Genomic DNA, 17,684 nt, shown 5'->3' on the forward strand with positions numbered 1-17,684 from the left:
ACATGTTTTAGGTTGATTTGTTGAAGTTCCCGAGAAAATAAATTTTCCAAAGAAGTTGGAGGAAAAGCACCCACTGTGTATCATTCTGTTGGATAGAGGCAGAATGGATTATTTCTACATTTTCATAGAGCCTTTTTGAAGGAATAGAGCCTATTTGAAGAAATATACATATTGACACATTTCTTTTATAATAATTCATATGTTCCATGTTTGTAAAAACATGCTATCTGAAAGTTGAGTATAAAAGTCAATTCTAGTTTTATTGATTGCCATTAAACAATTGGAAATATGTTACCATAGAGAAGTACTCTGTAATAGGCATGGATTTTGCTGATCAGAAGTCAAGGTGATGCCATGACCCTTTAGAATTTTGTAATTCTTTGAAATTCTAGGGGCCATTGTTTTTATTCTGGTCTGACCCTTGCCTTTATCTTGATAATATTTCTGACACTCCTGATTGTCTCCTGCCTTTACTTCATGAACATTCTGAATCCAGTGGTTTTTCTTTCTTCTTTATAAGTAAAGCTTCACTGTTAGTTCTTTTCTATACAAATGTATGTGTTTTCATTTATAATAGCTTTTTAGCAAAACAAAAAAATCCTATTAGTTCTATTTGGATGCTAGGTGACCATGTGATTTGGGGCAAAAAACAAACTCTGACCATTATTTTCCTTTATATGGCAAAGCTGTTGGATTTTATTTCATACCAACTACTTATTGGGACTTTGATTAAACTCTGTGCCTCTCTTAACTCATCTGTAAAAGGCCATAGTAATGGTCGTAACTCATGAGGTTGTTGTGACAATTAAAACAAATGTATGCAATGGAATTGTGCCTGGCACGTAGTGCTCTGTAAATATTAGCTCCTCCTCCTCCTCCTCTCAATGCTATTAGCACTCGTAGTGGTAGCTTAGATCTCTTAGTGAATGGATTTTATAAAAACAGTTGGTTTAAAATGGTAGACAGTGATTATGCCAGCTAAATTATACCTCGTTTATTTAATAAAGAGCTGGAATAATTGGGGGGGGGCTATTTAGAAATATTAAACTTGTTCTTCTTATGAACAACACATTTCAGTTAAATCAGGTCATGCTTCTCCCCCCAGTTTTACTTACCTCAGCGTATAGGCAGGGTTCCCACTTGCTTAAAAGTGGGAATGATGGGAATGGAAAGAAATGCAAATGTGACATGACTAGCCCTTGTGCTAGATCCCTCTTCAAATTTCCTCTTCCTTTTAACTTCAACTAGCCTACTTACCCAAACAAGTCTATCTTAACTTCCCAAACAAAAATTCACACCATATGATCCGGGAACATGAAAGTGTTTGGTGGTTCTCCCTTCCTCAGCTGACCCAAGCACCTCTCTTTAACTTATTAATTCACTATCTTGAGTTGTGTTTGCTCTGTTTCTTTTCCAGGTGCTCAAATCTAGGAATGTAACTCCTGGAAGCATTTATTATTTTCTTCTTTCTTCTTCTCCTTCTCCTTCTCCTTCTCCTTCTCCTTCTCCTTCTCCTTCCTCTCCTTCTCCTTCCTCTCCTTCTCCTCCTCCTCTCCCTCCCCCTCTTCTCCCTCCCCCTCTTCTCCCTCCCCCTCCTCTCCCTCCTCCTCCCCCTCCGCTTCCTCCCCTCCTCCTCCTCCCCCTCCTCTCCCTCCTCTCCCTCTTCCTTCTCCCCCCCTCCTCCTCCCCCTCCTCCCCCTCCTCCTCCCCCTCCTCCTCCCCCTCATCCTCCTCCCCTCCTCCTCTTCCCCCTCCTCTCCCTCTTCCTCCTCCCCCTCCTCTCCCTCTTCCTCCTCCCCCTCCTCCTTCCCCTCCTCCCCCTCCTCCTCCTTTTTCTCCTCTTCCTTCTCCTCCTCCTCCTCCTCGTCCTCCTTCTTCTTCTTCTTCTCCTCCTCCTCCTCCCCCCCTCCCCCTCCCTCCCTCCCTCCCTTCCTCCTCCTCCTCCTCCTCCTTCTTTTTCTTCTTTCTTCTTTCTTCTTCTTCTCCTTCTCCTCCTCCCCCTCCTCCCCCTCCCCCTCCCCCTCCTCCCCCTCCTCCTCCTCCTTCTAAAAAGTGACACTGGCCCAAAAGGGGACATGTTACCATGAAAAAAGTTCCATTTAACCCCAAGTGGAATAGTACTTCACTTGTTTTTCTCTCCCTGACCCATCAAATCCACATTTTTAAACTAGAAGTACCTGAATTTGCCATTTTATAGATTTTATTGTTTTATTTCTTATGATTCTCTTCCCTACTCTCTTTAATTTTATTTTGTTTAAATTCAAGATATTAACAGGATACAAAGAACATTCCTTGTTCAGAATCATTTTTACATAAATTTCTTTGCCAACAGAGCACTGTTTCTGTGCATCAGTCTTAAAACATTGGAAGCAGTTTCAAAAAATGCATCAACTCTTTGTTTCAGTGTTCACTAATTATCTTGTTTCAGTGGTTCACTAATTATTCTGGATTTTGAAGGGGGAAAGCTTGAAATAACATTTTCAAACTGAATCATACAGTTTTTAGATGTTCCTAGCTACATGTGACTCAGTCTGACTTTGTAACCTTTATAAATACTATCTTTTCTATCCTTTTTCTTCTAAGCCACTAACAAATTGTAATATTATATTTATTATTGTACTTACTTCATGCAGGCTCTCTTACGAGACTGTAAACTCCATAAAGGTGGGAACCAGGTCTGTTTGTTAACTGTGTGCTCAGTATCTAGAGCTCACCTGTCTAGTATGATAGCCATTAGCCAGATGTGGCAATTTACATTTCAGTATGAACTAATTTAAATTTAATAAAATTAAAATCAGAGCTCTTGAGTAGTGCTAGCCACAGTTCAGGTGTTCAGCACTTGGACTCAGCGTCTGTTTTGGGCAGTGGTGATACTGCACATTTTCACCATCACAGGAAGTTTTACTTATCAGTGCTCATCTAGATCCCTGATGGGCACATAATGGTTACATAGTACATGCTTGTTGAATGAGTGAATGAATGAATAAATTAGTACTGATATTGGCTGGTGGCAATTACTGTTGAATGAATCTTATTTGAATAATTATTTACAAAGGTCCTTTTGGCGTTTATTTAATCAGTGTTGACATATCCCTGACCAGTTTCCAAATTCCAGATTTATCCATAGTTAAGGGGAAGTACCCAATAGTTCAAAGTCTCAGATTCCTCATTAACATGGGGATAATAAGGACAGGTTGACCAAAGTAAAGCCATTTTGGTTTTAGGCTGAAAGTCAGTAGGTCATAGAAAGAGTCACAAGATCCAACTCATAGAAAACCACAATACCTCACTCTCTGTGGCAGTAAAAGCCTCAAAGACTGGACATTATTAACGATCTCCCCTGTGGGTAATTCCACAACCTAAGACAATGGAAAAACTAACCACCCAATGTAAGTGATAAACCCAAAGTTAGAGTATGCCCCTTCCTATATGGTCAGCTAATTAAAAAACAAAACAAAACACTGATAAAACCCTTGTTAGAAGCAAAGCAGGGGTCCTTTTTCTTATCTGGGAGGAGAGACCACTTCTTTGTGAAGTTGTTCCAGTCCTCTATGTATAATAAATCTGTGTCCCTTCCCTATAAAGGGCTTGCTCTTGAATACTTTCTCACACAAAGCCAGGAACCCTCTTGGTGAGGGGCCCTGGCCTGTCTGGTATCTGTGACCCCTCAACAATCTCATAAGGTGCGTAAGAATTAAGTAAGATGATATAAGAAAGCGCTTGCACCGTGACTTACTAAAATGCTTATAAATGAACATTATTTTTTTGACGACAGCAAATAGAGATATGTCTAAATTTATCCCTGTTCATGGATGGTTTCACGTTTATGAGGAACTTTACTCCTATTTTTGAGAGCTTCCATTGTTATTATATGGTAGACATTTTTCAAGGGTAATATTATTCGTAACCAAAGCTTGCATTATACTGTCTTTAAATATGAAATTTAGTAGCCTCAATTAAAAATGTTTTTCCTTGGGGCGCCTGGGTGGCGCAGTCGGTTAAGCGTCCGACTTCAGCCAGGTCACGATCTCGCGGTCCGTGAGTTCGAGCCCCACGTCGGGCTCTGGGCTGATGGCTCAGAGCCTGGAGCCTGTTTCCGATTCTGTGTCTCCCTCTTTCTCTGCCCCTCGCCCGTTCATGCTCTGTCTCTCTCTGTCCCAAAAATAAATAAACGTTGAAAAAAAAAATTTAAAAAAAAAAGTTTTTCCTTTGGACTTAATTTTTTTTTCTTTAATTCGTATGACTATGTAAATAGCTAACTTCCCAAGAAAAGAGTTTCACACTACTTTTATAGGCAATTTGAATTTTATTTACTTAAAATTTTTTTTAACGTTTATTTATTTTTGAGAGAGAGAGACAGAGTGTGAGTCGGGGACGGCAGAGAGAGAGGGAGACACAGAATCTGAAGTAGGCTCCAGGCTCTAAGCTGCCAGTACAGAGTCCGACATGGGGCTTGAACCCATGAACTGTGAGGTCCTGACCTGAGCCCAAGTTGGTTGCTTAACTGACTGAGCCACCCAGGCACCCCTTAGGCAACTTGAATTTTAAAACTAATGCACAGATATCTCTGACTTCTATTCTGGGGAGCTGACAAAGATTTTATTCCCACCTATATTCATTTAAATAGGGCTTCTCTTTGGAAACAGATTAAAAATCTGAATAATTAAAATGAATACATCACTGATTATTTATCTTAGGGTAATTTCAGGTTTCATTTAGTCACCTAACTGCTGTGCAGTTAAAGCTATGGTTTAATTTCTAGAAAAACAAGGCATTTTTTAAATTAACAATAATGCCTGATGTAGTTGGGGATATTGCCTCACTTTTACTCACTATAATTGTTGTTTCTTTCCTGGGATTTGAAAACAGCATTTGTTGTTATATATAACATCAGGTAGTTAAACATATCTACCAAAATATCAGCTGACTTATGTGAGGTAAATTTCCTTCATTTTTTATCTTGCTTTCACTGTGGCTGTTCTGGTCCTTTTGTTTTTAGTATAAACTTGTGCTCGTATTTTATAGTCCACCTTAACCTCTCAAGTTCATATTGGAGGTGACTTGAATTTTTCCCTTGAGTTTTCCATTAACAAATATTTGTCAGTGTTTTGACAATGAAAATATGTTACAGGAAAAGGCAGATCAAGCACATACATTTATTCCACTCCTTTCAAAAGAGTGACAGCAAAGGGATTCAAAAAAAAAATGCAGGAATTCAGTGAGATAAAATGACTCTGGAAAGCCTGTGGGTGATTGTTACTAACCTACAAGCTCTAAGAAGCAGGCACCTGAGCTGCTAGCGAGAGACTCTGAGAAGCAGCCTGATTTTCCCTTCAGAACCTCAGAAAGGCTCGACAATGAGAGTGAGGCTGAAAACAGGAGAATTAAGTGGTAAGTGTGTTTAAAGTGAACTTAGGCCCCAGATGCCTCCCCACACTCCAGCAAGACTGGAAGTTAATTCTGTGGGAGAATGTGGGCTAGGGAACTCTTGAGTAGGGGACACCAAGGCATAGAAGGAGAGTGGAAAATGAAATACTAAATAGTGAGGTACTCTCAGCACACGTCCTCTACTCATCTCCAAAAATTTGGCAGTTAGATATATATTCTCCAGGATTTCAATTGGAAGATGCTTTTTTGAAGAATCTGACCCTTCTGTGCAAAAGTCCTGTGGATACTGTTGGTTGAGGGTCTCCTGCTGGAATAGCCCAGCCAGATAATTCCACAGTGAAACCTATGTGTTGGCAAGTCCCACTCACCTACACAGATTTTCTTTTTTTTTAGTGTTTATTTTTATTATTTTTGAGAGAAAGAACAAGTGATGGAGGGGCAGAGAGAGGGAGACAGAGTATCTGAAGCAGGCTCTGTGCTGACAGCAGGCTCCTCACTTACAAGCAGAGAGCCCGATGTGTGGCTTGAACTCATGAACCCTGAGATTATGACCTGAGGAGCCAAAGTCAGACAAGACTGACAACTGAGCCACCCATGTGCCCCCACAGAACTTTCTAATTAGTCTTCAAGTGTTTTATCTTCACTGTGAATAGTGACCAGTGATCATCAGACATTTGAGGAAATTTAGAGACCAAAACAAGCCTGGAGAAAACAAAATTGACAGCAATAGGCACAATAAAGGGAGAAGAAGAAAACTGTTAAATATTGTCATTAATATTTTCAGAAAGATCAAAGAATATACTGCAATCTGGAAATAAGAACAAGTATCATGATAAAAGGAACATGTAGGGCATAAAAATGTACTCCTGGAAATTGAAAATTGATAGAAGACTTGAAAAATCTTAAATGACTTTAGGAGATAAAGTTAAGGAAGCCACCAGAGAGTAGAACAAAATACCAAGAAATGAAAAAACAAAAGTGAAAAGGCAATAAAATTAGAAGCTCAGTTCTCAGAATAGAACAATAGAATTTTTTAGAAAAGTAAAATTTTAAAAAAATGTAGTGAAGAAACGATCAAAGAACTCAGGAAAATTTATTAGAATTTAAGGACCATGATTTTCAAATTGGAAAAGATCCATTGAATTTCTAATATATTGAATTAAAAAAAAAAGTCTATACCAGTGTATTCATGAGATTTCAGAACATTAGGGGAAAAAGAATGAAGATTCCCAAACTCCAGAACTGCAGAAAGAAGAAAATAGGCCACTGAGAAACAGAATGCCACCTAATATCTCAGCAGGAACCCTGGAGACAGAACAATGGCTTCAAAATTTGGGAGCAAAAGTAATTTGCAAGATAGCACTGGAAACCAAGACAAACTACTGGCCATCTATGAAGGTATAATAAACATGTTTTCAGCCTAGTAAAGCTGCAGAAATTACGTTTCTTATACCCTGAAGTATGTACTCTTCCAAGATAAAAAAGTAAAAGTAAAGAAGAGGGAGTCCTGAGATCCAAGAAACAAGGATTGAAGATAGGAGGAAGAGGAAATAATGGGTAGGATAAGGCTGCTTTGGAAACCACAGTGAATGCTGTACAGGAGACCTAGGGATTAATCGATTGATTGTAACAGGAAGGTGTAGGAATCAGGGAGAGATGCCTGCAGAAAGATAAGAATAGTGGTAGAGTAGATTGTGTTTAAATGCATCAAAAGAAACTTCACTTTTGGTGGAGAGGGAAAGGATCAAATTAATGGAAATGAAGGAGAACTAAGGGTTGAAGGTAAGATGATTATTAATTCTAAAGACAAAAGATTGTACAATGAAAGAAATGTAATCTTAGTCTATACTGTGAATAGCATTACACAGATATGGTGACTAAACACTGAATTTTGGTCTAACAAAAGCGTGGTACCATGCTGTCTCCTGTGTTTGCTCTTCTGTTTTCTGGCTTACTCAGCTCATGTATTACAGCCTGGAGGAAGGTTTTTTTTTTTTTAATTTTTTTTTAACGTTTATTTATTTTTGAGACAGAGAGAGACAGAACATGAACAGAGGAGGGGCAGAGAGAGAGGGAGACACAGAATCTGAAACAGGCTCCAGGCTCTGAGCTGTCAGCACAGAGCCCGACGCGGGGCTCAAACTCACGGACCGTGAGATCATGACCTGAGCCGAAGTCGGACGCTTAACTGACCGAGTCACCCAGGTGCCCCTGGAGGAAGGTTTTTATGAACTGAATGCCTAGCCCCTTCCCAGCATAAGCTGCCCACTTTGCGTTCTGTCTTTTTACTTGCCACGTTGAACTACAAATGATCCTGTTGGTGTCTCCTCCCCCCATTGTGCCATTCATTATTTCTTCTCCTTCTCCTCCTCTTCCTCCTCCTCCTCCTCCTCTTCCTCCTCCTCTTCCTCTTCCTCCTCTTCCTCCTCTTCCTCCTCTTCCTCCTCTTCCTCCTCTTCCTCCTCTTCCTCCTCTTCCTCCTCCTCCTCCTCCTCCTCCTCCTCCTCCTTCTCCTCCTTCTTCTTCTCCTTTTTAATGTTTATTTATTTTTGAGAGACGGAGAAGCAGAGAGAGGGTGTGAGACAGGATCTGAAGTAGGCTCTGCACTGACAGCAGAGAGCCCGATGTGGGGCTCAGACTTGCGAACCCTGAATTCATGACCAGAACTGAAGTTGGACACTTAACCAACTGAGCCATCCAGGTGCCCCTACGTGTGCTGTTCACTTCTAAAGATCTTTATCTTACCTTCTTTGATTCAACTCTTTTTTGAGGAAGATTTTGGTTTCTAGGCCCACTCCTCTGACTTCCCTTGAACTTTATTTATTTGTTTATTTATTTATTTATTTTTTAATTTTTGAGAGGGAATGAGAGAGCATGAACAGAGGGGGCGCAAAGGGAGAGAGGGAGAGAGAGAATCCCAGGCAGGCTCCCCACTGTCAGCATGGAACCCAACATGGGGCTCGATCTCACGGTTTGGGAGATCATGACCTGAGCTGAAATCAGGAATCAGACTCTTAACTGACTGACCCACATAGGAGCCCCTACTTTTTCTTCTTTTTGTTCCCCCCTAAAATTTCTGTATAAGATGGGAGAGTTTTCAAGGAAGGTTTTGTTAGGATTTGTTTTCTTCGTGGGAGTACGGACTATCAGTTATTTTTATATTCAGCCAAATGTAGATAATGACTGGAATTGATTTTTCTGTTGTGTTTTGACTGTTTTTTGTTACATCACTCTTTAGTAGCATATGGGGACTGTCTCTGATTTTGAAGATAAGTGAAAAATAGTATTTTGAAAGGCATGCACTGTTATCTCTGTCAACAAAATGTTAAACAGTGTGGAATAATAGGAGTAAGGAGTCGTTAAGCATGACTGGAGAGTTTTACCTTATTAGTCCAGTCATGGACTTTGTTGACTTATAAAGTTATAGATGTTGAACTTGAGACACCTGCCCCCATATAACCATTATGCTGGCATTTGGATCTCTAAAACTGTATCTTGCCAATATAGAACAAATTGAAATCATGAATAATCCTTGATGAGATATGGTATCTCTGTGTCCTCTTACCGAAATGATCACTGTTGGAGTAGTATGGCAAACAGGCAGAAATGAGGTTTGAGGTGAGAAGTAGCATCTTTTTATAAACTATCTGGAAAGCAGTTTGGGGGTAATGTACATTATAATCTGGTAGAAAGCTTTATTTAACCTCCATTTAAACAGAATTGCATTGCTTAAAAAAGTCCTGTGTAGTTTAACACTTAAGCATTTTTTACTTACACTAACCTTGGGGAGATGTATTTATGATTTAGAAAAGTAAGATGAATTGAGTATAATAGTTGCTTAAAGGTGACATTTGCCGCTTTGTGTGGCGTTTGCTACATTTGCTATAAAGCTGTGTGGTATGTTTGTACACCATCAGTCCTCGTAAGGAGGTGTACTGACAGATCAGAGTGAGTCACCAGTGGTGTCTTATTTACTGCTTCATGTCCTTTGCTCTGGGTAATGCAGAGGGAGGTAATCATGTGACAGCAGGGTAGTTAAATATTAAAATGTTATATCTTATCCGTAGGTTAAACTCTTCTCACTGTACCTGTGAGGTTTTATGATTTACTATTTTTAGAGGCCATTTAATACATCATAATAAAATTTGAATTCAAGACTTTTGGGCTCATTAAAGATGATTTTAGAACGTATTTTTCTTTCTAAACCCATAACGACGATTTTAGAACATATTTAGAATAGAAAAGTGTGGGTTATATCAGGCCCAGATAGCTCTTTATCTGTTTGCCTCTGTAAAATGTGTTGAGCTGTACTAATTTGGCTTATGGCACACTATGGAAAAAGAATATCTCACAATAAAAAATAGTCATATGTGAGATCCTAAGTTCCTCAGTAGCTTTTGTTTTGCACTAGCAGTGGCACAAAATTTCATTTTGAAACCTTTCCAAAAGGTTCATAGAATGTCAGTGAATACTAACCCTTAAGGCTGATTTTCAAAAAGTAGAGATTTGAAAAAAAAATTCCTGGGGAATGGGATGAGATGAGTTAGGTGGGATGGTTCTCTTTACTTCTTGTTCCAAAATGTTGTTCCCTGATATGTGTTCAGTTGAGAACTGAACTGACAGAAAAAGTTGTACTTTTATTCTTATTCTGTGAGAAAATACCCACAGTAAATATTCTTCTACCTCTTCTGAGAATCTGCACTCAACAACTTTCTGCCTGGGAAGATTTGAACTTCCTAGATAATGTTTACTTTTTAAAATTCCAATCATCTTTTTGGTGGTGTTAGCCAGGGTTTTTTTTTTGTTAAGGGCTGTGATCTCTCCCATGCTTATATTTCTTTCTCTTTCCCTTCCTATCTTTCTCTCTTTCTCTCATTTTCTCTTTCTTTCTTTCTTTCTTTCTTTCTTTCTTTCTTTCTTTCTTTCTTTCTTTCTTTCTTTCTTTCCCTTCCCTTCCTACCTCCCTCTTTTCCCTTCTTCCTTCCTTCCTTCCCTCCTCCCTCCCTCCTTTCCTTTCTTCCCTTCCTACCTCCCTCTTTTTCTTTCTTTTCCTTCCTTCCTTCCTTCCTTCCTTCCTTCCTTCCTTCCTTCCTTCCCTTCCTTCCCTTCCTTCCCTTTCTTCCCTTTCTTCCCTTCCGTCCTCCCTCCCTTTCTTTCTTTCTTTCTTTCTTTCTTTCTTTCTTTCTTTCTTCCTTTCTTTCTTTCTTTCTTTCTTTCTTTCTGTCTTCACTCTCTCCGTCTCTCCCTCTCTCTCTCTCTCCCTCTCCCCCTCTCCCTTTCTCCCCCTCTCCCCCTCTCCCTCTCTCCCTCTCTCCCTCTCTCCCTCTCTCCCTCTCTCCCTCTCTCCCTCTCTCCCTCTCTCCCTCTCTCCCTCTCTCCCTCTCAGCACTATCTATACCCAGAACAGAAGGGAAGGTTAACTCAGATCTTGTCTGAAGCACCTGAAGTAGGAGTTTATAGGGTTTGAATAATCAGGAGTTTCTATTTGATGAATCCGATCCCCTCTTGTTTGTTTTTCCATCTTTTCTGTTGACTAAAAAATAGAATAAATGAGTAAATAGTGGAGAATATACAAATCTCCCATACAGAAGAATGCCAAATAATTTATGCGGATATTCCCTCCTGTAGAAAGTGGAGCATAACTGTCCACCCCATAAGTTGTGGGCTGCATGTAATCACTCCTTCCAAACAGGCCTGTAGAATGGTGGGGAGGGAGGTCACTTTATCATGGAGAAACCTGACAAATACTGTGTCAGTCAGTGAGCAGGGTTAGCATAAACCATGTTCTCAGAGCCAGAAGCGTGGACTCTTGATATGATATGGTGACAGTGGCACATATCTCTGTGGTCTCCCTCTCCAAAACCTATAATTCCAGCCTCATCATGAGAAAACATCAGACAAATCCCAACTGAGAGACAGCCTACAGAATATCAAAATACAGTATTCCTCAAAAAAGCTATCGAGGTCATTATTGCAGGTTGAATCGTGTTCCCCCAAAAGATAGGCTCAAGTCCTGCTACCTGGTACCTATGACTGTGACCTCATTTGCAGAGGGTCTTTGCTGATAAATCCAGATGAGGTCATACTGGATTAGGATTGACCCCAATCCATTGACTGGTGTCCTTATGAGAAGAAAGAAATTTGAACACAGACACCCAGGGGAGGCCATACGAAGATAGAGCAGAGATTTGAGTGATGCATCTACAAGCCAAGGAAAACCAGAGATTACCAGCCAGATAACTGTCAGAAATTAGGGGAGACAAAGAAGGATTCCTCCTCTATACCCTTCAGAGAGCTTAGCTCTACTGACACCTTCATTTTGGACTTCTAGCCTTCAGAACTGTGAGAGAGTAAATTTCTGTTGTTTTTAGCTGCCCACTTTGTGATACTTTGTTATGGAAGCCCTGGAAAACTAATATAGTCCTCAAAAGCAAAGGGGGAGTGTGAGACATGGTTACAGTGTAGAGCAGCCTAATGAGACATGAGGACTAAATGCCATGTGGTATTATGGAGAGGATCCTGGAACAGAAAAACAAAACAAAACAAACCCAACAGCTTTAGGTAAACACATGAAGGAACTTTGAATAAAGTATTGATTTTAGTTAATAAAATACTGATATTGGTTCATTAATTGTGACAGATACGTCATGCTAATGTGAGATGTTAACAATAAGAAAATGGGGTGTGGGGTATGCAAGAACTCTCAGTACTGTTTTCACAGATTTTCTATAAATATAAATAGAGTGGTTCCAAAAACAAGTTTATTGCCAAAAAAAAAAAAAAAAAAAAAAAAAAGACCAGGATTTAGCTGCAGTTTTATTGAGACCTCTGGTGCTTGTGATGGAGTAAATGGTAGTATTTTTAAGGATGGTAGCAGTGGTGATGAGGCACTGAGGCCTGATTAATTATGCTGATTAATTATGTTGCAGGGTAATTGAATCAGAAACTTCCACTAATAAAGTGTATACTGCTTTAAAAGTCAGTTTCTTGCAGCTGTCATTATATAAGGCTAACTGTAAGTCCATTGTTAATTGCGGAAATAATATAGTCGGGGGATAAACATTTTGAGGAAAGGTTTTATTCAAGCCTATTTGCCAAGGTATATGAAAAAAAAAACAAACTCCTGTCAGTTGTTTGATTGTCCAGCTTCTGCTCAGGTCATGCTCTCAGGGTTCTTGAGTTCGACCCCCCCCCCCCCCCCCCCCCCCCCGTTGGGCTTTGCTGACAGCAGGAGCCTACTTTGGATACTCTGTCTCCCTCTCTCTTTGCTCCTCCCCTGCTCCTGTGCTCTCCCAAACATAAATAAACATTAAAAAAAACTATCTAATGTTTATTTGTGTTTGAGAGAGACAGAGCATGAGTGGGGGAAGGACAGAGAGAGAATGAGCCCCAGAATCTGAAGTAGGCTCCAGGCTCCAGGCTCTGGGCTGTCAGCATAGAGGCCGATGCAGGGCTGGAACTCACAAACTGTGAGATCATGACCTGAGCCCAAGTCGGATGCTTAGCCAACTGAGACACCCAGACGCCCCTAAAAATTTTTCTAAAAAGGAAAACTCCCACATAAATACTTGGAGATTTCAGTTAAAATTCCTCATGTCACTTGTGAAATTTAATGGACACTTTTCTGAGAAATAGTTCAGGATCCAATCCAACCGCCATTTCTCCTAACCCAACCCCCAGCATATGGTTCAGTGGGCAATAAAGAAAGGTTAAGACAATTTCTTCTCTCTCTGAATTTCATTCCCCTTCCTACCAAATTTTTATTTTTGTTGGAGGATTCCAAGTAAATTGGAGGCTTACCCTCACCCCCCCCCCAGTTTAATATGTATTTCATTATAATGGAAGAAATGCTAACGATCCAGGTAAATTTATGGGTATCACATGCTATTTACATGTGCATGAGCACTCAGAAGACCCACTTTTATAAACTTGACCTTGAACAACATGGGGGTTAGTGGCATGCCCCCCTCACAGTCGAAAATTATTATATAACTTTTGACTTCCTCCACACTGATCTATTCATAGCTAACTGTTGACTGGAAGAGACGTGAATTTAATTACATTGAAATCAAAGTAGAGATACCTCAAGATACTCTGTCAAGCATAAATAAACAAAAAGTTAAAGAAAGTCTGTGACATTTTCTGAGAGAACAAGTTATTTATTTCAAGGACAGCTCAGTCTACAGAGAGCTACTAGCAGTTTGGTAGCCAGATTGGGTAGGTGGTATTCTGACATTGAGTAATGACTACATACTCATTCAGCAATTTGAAAACTGATATTGTGTGTTAGCAAGAGGAAAGAAAAGGAAAGGGAATCTAAATACTTATTTATATTTGGGATCTTAACACTTTCTAATACCAAATTTAACTTTCTGGTTTTGCCATATTATAGATAGCTTCATTTATTTCTGCTTATGATGATTTTCACGGACTCCAACTACTCAGAAAACTTCAGTATTTAACATTTTTGGTGTGCTTAACTTAGGTCTTAAATTTACCACTTTTATCTTAATACTTGCTGAAGAATGTTATTTTCTGTAGAAAAGAAGAAGAAAATTATAATAACTATGACTTATAAACGTGTTTTTATAAGGAAAGTGAAGCTCTAATTTCACATCTGTAGAAGGTATTATGACAGTTTTAGTGTACCCTTTTAGTAGGATTAACTAGCTAACTTAATAGAGTTAACTGAATTTATGACATCTTTAAAGTGATAAAGAAAGTGTTTATCTCCTTAGTTTTGTTTTGCTTAATAGTTAATAAAAATGAAAACACCTATTTTTTTTTCTAGTAAGACTTGATGGTTCTTCTCAATTATATATATGATCTACATAGCTGTGATTTGGATATGTCTTCTAGAAGCCTAAAGGAAAACCAGGCATTTGTCATTGTTTCCTTTGTAAGGTGCGCACTCTAATTGCTATACTTAAGGATTTGGAAACTCCATATTGCTGCATGAGCATCTGTGACAAGTGACAGTGTGATTGCCAAAGAGGAAAAGTTTCTATATTTAAAATCCAATTTAGCAAATTGACATTTTCTATTCCTGTTTCTAATATTCTCTTATTCTGACAGATCACTGTTTTAAACAAAACACAAACCATGCATTTATTTGACTGTCATGAAGAATTAAACATGAAAAGGATGAGATGCTGTGGCTATCACTTTTCATTAAACCAGCTGCTGTGGTTTTGAAATGCAAACCAGATCAAAATCAGTTCAAACCCTAGCGTTTAACTTATATACTGAATGAACCAGCTTGTTTTGAAAGCACACTTAAAAAAAAACTTAGAAGAAACTTACACATCCGTCATTTGATTTTTTTCACTAGCACTGTGAGTTAGAAGGATCCAAGAATTTTCTCTATTTTGCTGGTGAGAAAATTGAGACAGAGGCTTAATTGACTTGTGTAGTCTAGTCAGTGCCAGAATAGAGTTCCAGGCTTCTAACTGTGAATGAATGTGTCTGGCTATGGGCTCTAGATCTAGAATGTTATTCCAGGCCTCTGTCCTGGCCCACATTCTAGAATGTAACAGTTATGTGCTCTGTTTGGATCCTATAGGTTTATGAGAACCAATTGTGAAATACTTAAGAATTTTGTAAGCTGCTATAAAAGTATTGATAGCTTGAGATGAACCATAGTGGAAATATTCATACCATGGAAATCGGTAAGCAGTACAGATCAGGATTTAATTTTTCCCCAGAAAACTGGTTGACCTGTACACTATGCATTGCATCCAAGTATAAATTGGAGGAGAACAAACAATAACAGCAACAATAAAAACAGAATACAACAATGTAACATAAATGTAATGTAATTTTGTAAATGCAGTATTTATCTAGGGGAGAGGTCAGTATTTCTTTGTTCCTTAATTTAGAAATTTGCTTCTAAGCTGTGAATAAATACGGGCAGGACTGTTGGGAAAGCTTGAATTAAACTTGAGTGTTTTGAGGACCTCTATAAATTCTTAGTTATTCTTCAGGAGCCAGGTCAAGTCTCAGCCCTTCCCAAAATTATGGTAGTCGACCTGGCTTTTTCATTTAAAATAGGATTTTAAATAGATTTAAAATGGAGCCTTATACATTGGGACTCATTTGTGTTTCATATGAATAATTTTATATCCTTAGGAATGCAATGCAGCCTTTCAAAAGTGGGACATGGACTTTCTTTTTTTTCTTCCCTTGAATAAATATTTAATTAACACTTATTCTATGCCTAGTATTGTTCCTGCTGCTTGAGAAACAGCAGTCATTAAGCAAAAGTCTCTGCCCTTATGCAGCTTTTAGTCTAGTGAAGACTCAGTCATTTAGTTACACAAATAAAAAACTATAACTGTGATACATACTTTGAAAAATTGATTATAGTATGAGAATGTCTGATGGTGGGCTTTTGTGTCTAGAAGGGAGGTGAGTTAAAGCTTCCCTGAGGGCATTGTGATTGAACTGAGATCTGAAGAATGAGAAAGAATTAATTTGAAGTTACTGATCATGAATACAATTTCTTTATGTGGGCTTTCGATGGCTTCCTAATCTGAGTTACATTCTCTTTTAATATGCACCTCCATATCACCCTAAACTTTTCCTTTGTAATGGGAACTTTCTGTAGTTTCATATTTATTCACTAAGTGACTGTTTTTCCCACTAGAGTGTTGGCCTAGAGCTGGTACTGTTTTGTTCACCTTGGCAGTATCAGCTTTATTGCCTGACACATAATAGTCACTCAGTAGTTATTAATTCTTCTGCACCCATTGCCTTTGTCTTATAATAAAGCTGGGACGTGCCCTACCTACCTCTCAGTTATTGAGAAGACACGGTGATATAATGTCTACAAAAGTCAGAAAAATAAGATGAGACCCAAAATTGTTTAGTGTCACAGAACCTAGGAAGGACCAAGTATTCAGGAGAGAATAGAAATAAATCAGGTGTAGCAGTATTGTCTGGAAGCACAAAGAAAGAAAAGGCCATTGGATTTAGCAGTAAGCAAGTTTTACTTATTCATCTTGTTGAGGGAATTTGTTCAGTTTGTGAAACATATTAAAAATGTTTTCTGAAGTTAAATATCATTTGGTGTTGACTCTAAAAATTGCTTTCTCGGGGCGCCTGGGTGGCGCAGTCGGTTAAGCGTCCGACTTCAGCCAGGTCACGATCTCACGGTCCGTGAGTTCGAGCCCCGTGTCGGGCTCTGGGCTGATGGCTCAGAGCCTGGAGCCTGCTTCCGATTCTGTGTCTCCCTCTCTCTCTGCCCCCCCCCCCCCCCCCGTTCATGCTCTGTCTCTCTCTGTCCCAAAAATAAATAAAAACGTTGAAAAAAAAATTAAAAAAAATAAATAAATAAATAAAAATTGCTTTCTCGTGAAAAGTGGAAGGAATATGTAAGTGATACCTTCTTGGAAAAAAAAAGGTGTATCCAAGTGTGTATGTATAAGATGTCAAATGTGCTTTGAAGGAAGGGAGAATAGAAGGAAGGGAGAAAGAAGAAAAGTAGATGCAGGAAAAAGTCTGGAGGAAATTGACAGACTGTTAAATGGTTATCTTTAAATGGTAGGGCTCTGGGTGGTATTTTTCCCCTTTGTGCCTTTCTGTATTTTGTACTTCCCTGTATTTCTCAAGTTTTTTAATGTAATGAACCTGTATTACTTTCCTAATGAAACAATACACAAAGTAACATCTAAAACATCATAAAACTGACCTTTGATTATGAGTTTGAGCAGAATGTACAATTAAGCCTATATATGTAGAGCATTTGGAACTATATTTTAGATTTTTTCTTTTACTCACCTAAATGTGCTTATAATTCTAGTACATAATGTTAAATGCCAGTTGAATCTTTTTTTCTGTGTCCCTCTGTACTTCTGGTGCGCGAGCTCTTTGAGGGTGGAGATCTTTATCTTCATATTTCTGCCATCATCCTGGCAGTGACTGTATTTGTTGAATGAATAACTTGAAACTGGAATGTCTTGACCTTTTTATTACCTTTAATCTATGTACCTTTCTTTTTTCAGAACAGAGGAGTGAAAACCACAATGAATGGTCATATTTCTAATCATCCCAGTGGCTTTGGAATGTATCCATCTCAAATGAAGTAGGTTGGAAGATTTATATTTAATTTGTTGGGGATCTTTTTGGATTTGATTTGGTGGCTTTGTTTTATGTTTCTAACGAAAGGACTAGCTAGCTCCACTTATTTATGTAGTTTATTCCTCATTAATATTTAATCTCTTTCTAATACTAAGGTATGATAGTATTAAAAGTTTACTGTGTCTAGGAAGAAAAAGATGGTAAAGTAACATCAACCT

General features: G+C 38.8%; 1 protein-coding gene across 4 annotated transcripts in view; it reads left to right on the forward strand.

The window, feature by feature from the left end:
- EPS8 (EGFR pathway substrate 8, signaling adaptor) overlaps positions 1-17,684 on the forward strand; it is a 194,974-nt gene that overhangs the window by 106,621 nt on the left and 70,669 nt on the right. For all 4 annotated transcript variants that reach the window (XM_086714001.1, XM_086714002.1, XM_025930157.2 and 1 more), the window contains one exon: positions 17,391-17,470. In XM_086714001.1, coding sequence (XP_086570127.1) covers positions 17,412-17,470 — 59 coding nt within the window. In that variant the 5' untranslated portion in view covers positions 17,391-17,411. Of the gene's footprint in view, positions 1-17,390; positions 17,471-17,684 lie in introns of those variants that run through there.

This window comes from Puma concolor, chromosome B4 (assembly GCF_028749965.1).
Source record: "Puma concolor isolate L17-30 chromosome B4, mPumCon1.1.hap2, whole genome shotgun sequence".
Lineage (NCBI taxonomy): Eukaryota > Metazoa > Chordata > Mammalia > Carnivora > Felidae > Puma > Puma concolor.